At 39.1% G+C, this 11,435-nt stretch overlaps 1 protein-coding gene across 1 annotated transcript in view; it reads left to right on the forward strand.

Moving 5' to 3' along the window:
- Positions 1-4,543: 4,543 nt before the first annotated feature.
- The window catches only part of LOC106874101 (tyrosine-protein phosphatase non-receptor type 9), a gene marked incomplete at its 3' end in the record, with an annotated part of 55,348 nt that continues 48,456 nt past the window's right edge, over positions 4,544-11,435 (forward strand). The window contains exon 1 of the mRNA XM_014921705.2: positions 4,544-4,785. Within this exon, the coding sequence (XP_014777191.1) occupies positions 4,753-4,785 (33 nt within the window). The remainder of the gene's footprint in view (positions 4,786-11,435) is intronic.

Consider the following 11,435-nt stretch of genomic DNA (forward strand, 5'->3'; position numbering starts at 1 on the left):
AATCGTGGAGTCGATTTGCTTGACTAAAGGCGATGCTCTAGCATGGCCGCAGTCAAGTGACTGAAACAAATAAAAGAATAAAGAAATATATATTGTACATATTTAAATGTGCACGAACACTTAAAGAAATAATCTGAAATATAAAATTTATGAGAAGAAAGTATGAAGGAAGTCGTAGTTGTCAATACTTAGTTATGTCCCCTTTACTCGTGTATAATACGGTCTCCGTTTTTTTGTTTTTTTTATACTTTACAAATACGTCGTTCTCTTATCGGCATTCCTATAGAATAGAGTCGGAAATTATTTAGCGCATCCCCACAAACCGTAATTTCTTCGCATCCGTGTTTTGATGAAAAATCTTTACACACACATATATATAAATATAAAAGAAGTGGGAGAGATTTGTCCTCTCACAGTTTTTCAAGTTAATTTTAATTTTTCAAACTTTTTTCAAACTTTCTCTCAGATTTGTTAATCCTAATTTTGAAGAATCATAATTCTAAGTTTTTAGAATATAAATCTGACAAGCAAACAAAGATCAAAACAAAAACAAGAAATAAAAATTACAGAGAGGTGAGGCCAAACCCTTCTCCCTGAATTATTATTTACGATGCTTAAAGCAGAGATTCCCAAAAAGAAAAACAGAAATTATAGGGTATTGGAGCTCTAGAATTGTCTTGTTATCTTTTAATTTCTTTTAGATTTCGATTTAAAGCTATTCTGTATTGAATTTTTCGCAGTATGCACGAATTACTTGCGGTCGGCATTGCTTATTTGTTGTTTCCAGTGGCGTGAATTTCATTATAACGCACCTCATTCACTTTATTGGTCTGTTTTCTTTTAGATACTATTTGTCTGATGAAATATTTCTGAATGTAATTAATAATTTCTTTTGTGAGTGTTGTTTATTTTCGTTTTCTTTTCGTTTGTGTTATTGCGTTGTTGTTCATGATTTTGCGTTCTTCATTTTGGTGTGGTTGTATCAGATAAGTTACAAGTTCTTCTTGTTTATTTTTATGTTGATGCAGTTTAAAATAGGTGGGAGTGATTACCGAGAAATTTGAAATCGCTATTTTGCCGGGCGAACGACCCTAGCGAGGCTCAATCGCCAAGTAAACAACCAGAAACATAAACAACGCAAAAAGCATCAATAACAACAATAACGACATTAAAATATAATTCCTAATTTCATTCGCAAATATCTCTCATCACAAACAAGCTGGCCACAGAAAGGCGTCAAATAAATAAAAATGAATTAGACGAACTTTAGCTGAGGGTTACAATATGTTTGTGACACACTTTAACTTCTTAAGGCAAATTCACTGCTGTTACACCGGAGAGAAAATTCTCTCTTACGGTAGGTAGAAGGTGTGAAAACACCATATCTGCTCAGTGCTTCCCTTTAGTAAATTCCCAGACGCGCGTTTCTGGCTCTTCAGCTTTCCTCCATGGGAAATACCGAAGAGAGATAACCAAGGGCAGATTCAAAGCCATGGCTTTGACTGAAAATAATCAACATCAGAAACTGAAAAGTTCTCAAACAGCTCTCAAATAAACGAATACCAAAAGTGCAAGTGGGGCGCTAAAGTCAAATATCAGCCCTTATTTTTAATGACTTCAGTTAGAGTAGCAATGATAACGTTGTTGATCTCCGAGACTGGGATGAAGAGACGAAGTCATCCTAAGATCAAAAACCTCGGCTGAAGACTGGCAACAGAATGGACTTTGTTACCAGCACCCAAGGGGCATCTGAGAGCATTTAAACTGGATCAAGCTGTTGACCAGCGTTAATTTTATAGATCTTCATCATCTTTTCACTGTCCACTTTTCCATGCTTGCATGGGTCAGATGGAATTCTTTCCAGCTTGCCAGCCCCGGTCAAATTGTCCAACCCATGCCAGCACGGAAAACGGATGTTAAATGATTATGAAAATGATAAAAGCACTGGTTGCTGGTGCCACGAAAAAGCACGCAGTAGACTCCATTATGTGGTTGGCATTAGGAAGGGCATCCAGCTGTAGAAACCGTGCTAAAACAGACGTGGAGCCCGGGCAGCTCTTCAGCTGGTCAGCTCCTATCAAATGTCCAACCCATGCCAGCATGGAAAATGGACGTTAAATGATGATGATGATGATGATGATGATGATGATTGCGGTGGTGAGCTGACAGAAACATTGGCATACTGGGCAAAATGCTTAACATCTCATCCATCTTTATGTTCTGAGTTCAAATTCTGTCCACTGCTTGAGTTTCTTCCCTATCATTCCTAAGGTCCCCTGTGACAATTGATGCAACCTCAATTTTTCTGCAGCCCCACAATCTGCTTATCTCTCTCTTCAAGTCCTTCTATATATATCTACCTTGTTGATTTAATTTTCTTTTATTCTCATCCCAAATGGACTGGCCACATCGGTTCTATAGCAAATCGAATCCCTCTTCTCAAACACCAAGATATCTGGTCTGTTATGCTCTAGGACATGATCTGTTTGGATAAGCAAGTCCCAAAGAAGTTTAAAAGTAAGCAGAGATATATTTGCAGTGCGACTTTAAAGACACACGGAAGAATTGTTGAGAGCAGTTATAAACTTCTGATCAGTTATCTACTTAATAAATAAATAAATAATTTATCAAATCTTTAATTCATGAATCATGGATGGGTTTGGGCTATATCTGTGTAGCTATCTATAATTTAACCCGAACCCTTTAACTGCCGCTTTCTAAGACTTCCTTCCGTCTCTCTATTTGTCAGTCTCTATCCATTTTCAGTTTATTTTGCTCTCCTTCACTCTGTCTTTCCCTCATTCTCTCTATATGCTGTCACTCCTACGTCCTCTTTATATATATATCTATCTGTCACTCTCTCTCTCTCTCTCTCTCTATATATATATATATATATATATATATATCGGCCCGTCACTCCTACACCCTGTCTTAATAAAAATCTACTCCGTCTATATATCCAACTGCTTGTCACTCCTTCATTCTCTCTCTAACCTATCAGCCTTCTATATCTATCAAGCTTCCTGTCTAATTGTCTTTCCCCTCACTATCTACCTAATCTATCTATTTGCCTCTCCTGCTATCCGTCTCATCTCGCCCTTTATAGGAAATGGTAGAGGCGTCATCGTGTTTGTCATTGTCAAAATTTCCGGTGAAGGGCAGTTCACTTATTAGCTTTCCTTCTCAAACACACACGAACACAATTATATATTTACATCCATATTTTTACAATTATATATATAAAGCAGATTGCACGTATATATATATACATGTACCAACACATATGTATCTTATATGTAGTACACGACTGTACATTCTAAGTACGTCGTCCATAAACGTTATTGAAATATTTTAGGACAAAGCATCACTTCCTTCTCTCTACTTTCACATTCATCTATGCAGAGTCCATATGTATCTATATATACCCATGTAATATGCAAACCGACATAGCTACATGGATGGTCAATAAACTCAATCGTGTCTCCGAACTAAATTGATGGAGACCGGAAGTCGGTAACGACAGCCGTAAAACGGTTCGCAAAAAGGAGAAATGAAGGAGGGGGAGATCTCCTCCTCCTTTCTCTCTCACTTATTGTTTTTACTTCCTGTTTTTCTTCCCTTCGTCTCCATTGTTGTCTCCCTTTACACAGTTACGTCCTCCTTACCTTTTTAGTTCACTTCTTATTCTCTTACTTTTTTACTCTCCCCCTCTCTTTATCTCTTAATCTATCAATGCCCTTTTTCTCCTCTCCTCTCTAGTAAATGTCTTTTTCCTTTCTTCTTCTCCAGCTCTTTCTCTCTTTGTATTCCCCCGTCTATCTCCTCCTTTTTCTCTGTCTCTCTTCCTCTCTAAATGTTTCTTTTATTCTAACTTTCTCTCCTCCTCTCATTCTTTTCCCATTACTATCTCTGCTCTGCCTGTTACCCTTTATACCTCCACCTACGTTTATCTCTTTTTCTGCTCACTTAGCTTCTCCTCTTCCTTATACTACCTCTCCTCCCTCCTTTAGTAACTTTCTCTCTCTCTTTCCTCTTACACATCTATCTCTTCTATTTTCGTTCCTCTTGTCACTCCTCCTCCTTCCCCTATTTTCAACTTTACTTTTACCACTACTTTTTTTCTCTCTTTTTGTATACTCTCTCCCGTCGCCTCTCTTCCCTCCTCCCCTCTTGTCTTTTTTGCACTTTTTATCTGCTTTTCCTCCTCCTCACTTATTTGCTTCTTCCCTCTCTTTTAACTATAACTCTTTCTAGCTTTTCCTCTCCCTTTAATTAACTCTTCGCTTTCTCCCCCTTTATCTCAAACTATTATCTCCTCTTCTCCCTCTATTCTCACTCCTCCTGCCGTCTCCTCCTTCTACACCTCTTTCCTCTTTCACAATTATTACTCTTTCACCCACTCACCTACTCTTATCTCTTCTATCTGGAACTGTATCTCCTCCTCCTCCTCCTGTTTCTTCTGCTCCGCCTCCTCTCTCTCCCCGGTCTTGCGTAGTTTATCTCACATGCTTTTCTTCTTTCCTCCTCCTCCTCCTCGTTTCTTTCTTTTACAGCTCTTACCCTTTCCCTTCTTAACTCTCCGTCTCTCCGTCTCAGTCGTTCTATACTCCTTCTCTCTCACTCTCTGTCTATATGTCTTTCCTATTAGTCGCCCCCGCTTTTTCTTCCCCACATTGACACCCACCACCACCACCACCACCACCGCCACCATCAATATCAACAACAACATCAACATCCCAACAGTTGTCCATTATGGCCGTAAAATTGAGACAGGAAGAAGAACTGGTAGGTTTCTAATCTTTCTAATTCCTCGCAGTTAACCATTCCAGCACAGAATTTCTGAGAATTTCACATTCGTTTCTAAATCCTTTCCCTCCCCACCAACTTCTCGTTGTTTATTTCCCAGATTCTTGGCAATTTTATTTGATTCAACGAGGCATCACCTCCTTCTAATTCCGACACATTCTCTAAAATATATCTACGTGTGGAGAGCAGATATACACATATATATACACTCTCCATACATATGTTTTATCTCTTCCTTCTTTCTCTCTCGCGACATATATATATATATGTATGTATATATATAGTTTCCGCGTTCGGTTCCCCTTATCGCTTGTTTGCATTCAAACCCGTTTTATTAACAAAATAACACAACACAAACATGTTCTCTACGTTCAGTCTTAAATTCAAACTTCATGTGTATATCAAAATTATCTACACACATTCTATGTATTGCGTGTGCATGTATATATATATATATATATATATATATATATATATATATATATATATATATATATATATATATACATACGTATATACACACACAACGCTATGTGTGTTGTTAGCTTTCCCTATGACCGCTTCATACACACGCACCTACATATAGGACGAATTAAGACCCTTATTCCCATCGCAATATTCTTGTATCTTTCCTCGCGGTTCCCAGTTCAAACCCAGGAAGGAACCAGTCAGTTGACCCTCTCGACTTGTTCTCCTTTCCCAAGTGGAGGGTGCTGTTGTCGTTTTATAACCAAGATACCAGTAATATAAGGTGAGAAAAGGGTGGGGTGAGGGTCACAATGTGTTGGCACGTTCCTCCACCCCGCTGCTCTAATCAAATGAAACTTTCGTGTAAAGTGATGTGCATGTTTGTCAACAAGAGGAATCGGGTGAGACACGACTCCAGCGTCGTGTTCTGTGGAACGTGGGTTCTAATCTTGGCCCAGAAACTTCACTCTTATGAATATCTTTGAGAATGGCATGAACATCTCAGCTTCTTAATTTCCAATAACCTCCTCTCTCTCTCTCTCTCTATTATATATATATATAATTAGGAAACGGACATATTAACGAGTAATTAAAGAAAACTTCAACGTTTTAGTTTATCTTGCATTTAAACTTTTCAATCATATACGTATGTGTGTGTGTATAGATAGATAGATAGACAGAGAGACAGACAGACAAACAGATAGATAGACAGAGAGATAGACAGACAGACAAACAGATAGATAGATAGATAGATAGATATGACAGGTGTTTCGTGTCGTGTCCAAAATTATTACGATGGTGTTATTACTAAGGAAATTAATTAAAACAAACTATTATTATTAATTATTATTGTTGGTGTTAATGATGCTGACGGAATGGATTCTCTGAGATCCGTTGTTTGTTGATATAAACAATTTCTTGGAGGAAAGCAAGAGAGACCGAGTTGGATGGATGACAGACAGAGAGAGAGAGGCGCGACAGGTTCGTTTTGGTGATGATCAAATCGGAAATGAAATATTGTGGTTTGTGCTGGTCTCTGTGTCTTATTGTATATGCATATATATATACACACACATACAAATGCATGTATATATACATACATACATACATACATACATACATATAATGTCCATATATATTTATTATGTGTATGCATATATTTTATATATATGTGTGTCTGTGTGACTCAGTTGTAATGTCGTTCTTTTGGAGTGGTTCTCAGATATTTGCAGGTTTCCTGTCCATGAAGCGAGTGTATGTAGTAGTGGTTCGCCTATTTTCATTAGTAGTAATTGTTTAACCCCAGGTCAAGCCTGATCCCGTACACCTGCGATCGAAGACAATCCATTCGTGAACATGTCTTTTTACTCATCTCCAAAGAACCAGAACCACATTATCCTTTATTCAACGTATCAGTTCATTTTGAAGACGATATGGGTGAGGTGCTGATTCTTGCACATCGAACGACCATGTAGAGGTTCTCTCTTTGGCCTGGTGTTGTAGAGTGGCTCCAGCCTTATCACTCATTCTTGTTGTTGTTTAACCCTTGGTTATTCCTGATCCAGCAGATCGACCATCATCAAAGAAATTCTATTCGTCCTTTTTAAGGTTATTACATTACCTAATGGCACACCTATATTATTCAAGACAATAGACTATCATTTGAGAGAGATTTGGCTACTATCTCTTGCAGGTCCACATAGTGTCTCCCTCTCTCGGTTGTCGCTCATTAGTTTTATGCTGTAATGTAGTTTATTTTATTATACGGTAATGGAGTGTGATTTATTATAGTATAGGATCGTGTATTGTGGTTATCTCATATCTAGTCGAGTGGATCCAATCATTCTATTTACCCTCCTACACCACGGCTGTAATATAATGTTTAGCTCCGAGTTGGGTTTTGATTAAACCAATCTTTGATCGAAAATATTCTAACTGGGACTATCCCGTTTTTTTTCTCTCTCTCTTTAATCCTAATGTAACACGAACCATCCAATATGTCCTCTTTTTTTAAAGACATCTAGGTATGAATTACTGGTGATATGGCTGCTATTTCTAGCTGATCGAGTAACCTCATAGTTCTGAGTGCTGTGGAATGTAACTCCATTAGTATATACCACAATATATAGCTGTGGTTGTTGTTGTCTAGTGCTCAGGTCACTCTTGAACGAACAAATTTATGATCCAAGGGATTCCTCTTATGACCATCCCGTCTTTTTAGATTTTATTTCAGATTTTTCTGTCAAATGTATCGCATCCTTTATGTATTTAGCTGCAATTTCTAGCGGGTGGAGCGGACACATAAAAAGCTCCAATTGTGTAGTATTTATTTGTTTCTAATTTAAGCACAAAACCAGCAGTTTTGAGGGGACGGGGTTAATCGATATCATCGAACTCCGTTCTTGACTGGTACTTTATTTTATCAACCCCGGAGCGATGAAAGACAAGGTTAATCTCGACCGGATTTGAACTCGGAATGTTAAGAGCCGGAAGAAATGTCATTAGGTATTTTCCCGATTTTGTAACGACTCTGACAGTTCGCCGTCCTTATAAGTAGACCGAAATGCCGTGTCTGTTGGGTGATTCCAATATTTTGACACTGATTTTGTTCTGTCACTTTTGAGTGGTTCATTATTTGGTGGAGTCGTTTAACCCCAGGTCGACGCCGATCCGGAAGGCCTTTCATAAAAGGCATACATACACTATGCCTAGGCCTGTGTGTCTTTCAGACGTGATCTGAGAGAAACTTGGCTTCTATGTCTAGCGATGCGATCGATCACAAACTAGAGTCAATAAACCTCAAGTCTGTCTCGATTCGGGAGACATTTTGCAAGCAAAGGCAGTCTAGCAATGACCATCCCGTCTTTAGACTATCTTTACTATTACATTATCTCATTTTTTAAATGACGGTCGACTATGAATTGACGGAAAATTGACTGCTATTTCGAGCAAACCTAACGACCACCTAACGTGTCCAGTGTAGCTTTTTCCTCTTAACGGTGAAATTTTCAATATTCTTCTAGTCTAGACCCTTAAGTCGTTCTTCTAGTGTAGACCCTTTAGGGTTCTTTCACTCCATTGGCTATTAAAATGATTCCAGAACTTCTTGACTGGTAACTTTATTTTTTTCAATCTTCGGGAGGAGAATCAGATTAATAAGACTTCAACTGTGTAGGACACCAATTGAAGTGAGGGCTCCACCGTTTGCTTTTTCTTCCAGTGCCGCATTTAACATGGTGCAAATGGTAAATTATTACAATCCTCTTTTTCTTTTTCTTTTTTTTTAATTAATAAACGTGTTGAAAAACTTAATATTTTTTTCCAGTTGTCTTTAGATATAAGTAAATAATTCGCTAATGTCAGATTCGTCATTAATAATGTCATAATTTGTTTTGTCAGGCGATAGAAGAGTGGAGAGGTCATCAGTTGGTCGTAATTGAGTTGTACCACTCGAAAATATAATAAGAGAAAGTCTTCCTCGTGGTGGGCGAAAGTAAAGAATACGCACACCCCGTGTTTAGGGTTTTTGTTACGCCGAAAACGGGTGGTGTATGTATTCTTTACCTCCGCCTCCTCGTAGACTGGTTTTAGGGGCGAGACCTGAACGTAAAGAGCCGCTATTTAATATTACTGGGGGCTTTTATCCAATATTCTATGTTGGAACGAAATGTAGTCCCTTTCGAATTGGGTTCCAATTCTTCCTGCTCCTTCCATTCAGTATTAGTGTATTCTTGAAAGACCTCAACTTACTGCCAATATTCTAATTTCCTCTAAAAACAAATTGCAGTTCAATTCGTGTAAGAGTCACGTTTGCCTTCTGTGGGCCATTCATTTGACAAGAATCTCTATTCTGCAACAACTGTTTTATCCAGGTGTCAAAGTCGACAAAACCCCAATCTGACAAATTGGTGTCCTATTACACAAGTCGCTTCACCTGGCACCACATGAAAGGTAACAGGCATATTGTCACACACGTTCGTTGTAATTAACCTCCGGTTCAGTCTAGATCCAGTAAAACTTATGTTTTGACAATCCCATCTTCTAGAAATTTATTTAGATAAATGTATCTTGGAGTATACTATTATACTGTCTTTTTTTTTTCTTTTTCATGACTGATTTCGTAGATTATTAGTCGCTGTTTCTAGCAGGTCGTTGTGACCACAGAGGTGTCCCTCGTTGGTTTGTTGTTGTTTTGTTCCAGGGCTTGATCGAGAGAGCAAACAGATCTGTGTCAGAGACCTTCTAGCTGTAATCCTCTCGTCTTAATTCAAGCACAGGCTATCTAGAAGCACAAATCTTCCTCTAGACATAAACCCTATCTCGTCTGGGATCATTGTTTCTTTTTGTTACGTAACTTAGCTGTCCGACAATAGTCATCGGTAAAATAAGTACCAGAGTGGAAATAAATGACTGGGATCGATATGATTGCCTAAACCCCATTTTCAACTGCACCTTGTTTTTTTTTTTGTTTTTTTTAAAAACATTTTACGTACAATAATCAGTATTGAAAGACGAAGTTTAATTTGAATTGTCCACTGGAGGTGCTGGTATCGAGGAGTAAACACTGAAAGAGATGCTCTAGCGTGGCCGTTGTCCAGTGACTGAAACCAGTCAAACATAAAAAGAATACAAGTGGGAGTCATCCTGTAAAGAAACAACCAACAACCCCTAAACACGAAAAAGTTTCAAAGGACGAAAATGTTTTTTGTTTCGATCCAATGTGTCTATCTTGTGTTTCTTTTTTCGTTTTAAAGATATACAGGGCGAGATTTGAGAAAAATTTGGCTGCTATTTCTAGCACAGTTCTTTGGTTCATTGTTGTTTGTTATCGTTGGTGTTGTAGACAGTCCTTAATCTGGCCAAACAGGTTCGAAACACAACAGCCACCCAAAAAGCAACTCCCTTTCAATTTCTTGCTTTCTGGAATTCTAATTTGATGTCTCACGGAGATAGTTTGACTTGAATAAGCGTTCCTAGTGGTGACCACCTTGTCTTGTTGTAGAACACGAATGTCCTGAGGATTGGAAGTTACGTCCACAGCTGCATTTAACAAGTTCGAGCTGCACAATCTCTCCTCCCCTTTTTCAGGGTTCTTCCTTAAACACACACAATGTTTTAAATAAATACAGCAATGAGTTCGTTTTATTAAGACTACACAATTGCAAAAACAGGCGACTGATTTACGAGAAACTTCGCCCTCCTCCTCGTTGTTCATACCAGGTCATTCTTGATCCAGCAAACATTTAATCAAAAGAATTCCCACCGTGACCATTCCGTTGTCTTTTTTTTTTGTTTTTGTTTTTTTTCAACGGTTATATGTGTTGGAAGATTACTTTCTCCTCCAGTGTGACTTCCCATGCTTATGATGGTGTCAGGGAATACAAGCAACATTTGGCTGCTATTTCTAGCCGGTTGGCCGACCATGTGGAGGCTTTCTCATCCTCCCCCTCCATTGTCTCATAGCTTCATCGTTCGTTGCATGTCTATACCCCCCCCCCACACCTATTTTTAAAACAGAAAAACCAGCTGGAAGTGCGTTCAGGGAAGAATTTCACTGCAACAGTGAGCAAGTTTGTGTGACTCCTTTGTTGCATGCCTATAACGCCATTACACACACACACACACACATTACACATTGTAGATACACATGCACAATCACACAATTACGTACAAAGCATGCAAGCGTGCTCACGCATACACACACACACACAAGCTGGTATTCGCATACACATGCGTATCACACATATATACATATGCATATTACACGTACAAGGCAGTACTCCAGCATGGCCTTGACCCAAGCTGTGATGGTTGAAACCAAGAACGCGCGCGCCCCCGCGTCTCTCTCTCTCTCTCCACACGGATTAATTGACTGCTGCTAGAGTGAACAGGTCGACCAACGAAGGGAGAAGCTCCCACGCTGACTCATACGGCTCCTCCGCCCCCTCGCTCCCCACCGTAGGAATTTTCTGTTTGAAGACTGAGATGTGGCTGCTACATTTGGAGTAGGTCGGGTCGGTGGGTGGAGGAAGTTTCTACCTCCTTTATTTGCTCCCTTTACATCATCCAACCTTCTCCCCCCCACCCTCACCCCATTCTCCAACCCCATTTGGTTGTTATGAGACAGGAAGGCGGTGGGGGGGAGGGGGAGGAGCTGAGAC

Source organism: Octopus bimaculoides, chromosome 15 (genome assembly GCF_001194135.2).
Source record: "Octopus bimaculoides isolate UCB-OBI-ISO-001 chromosome 15, ASM119413v2, whole genome shotgun sequence".
NCBI lineage: Eukaryota > Metazoa > Mollusca > Cephalopoda > Octopoda > Octopodidae > Octopus > Octopus bimaculoides.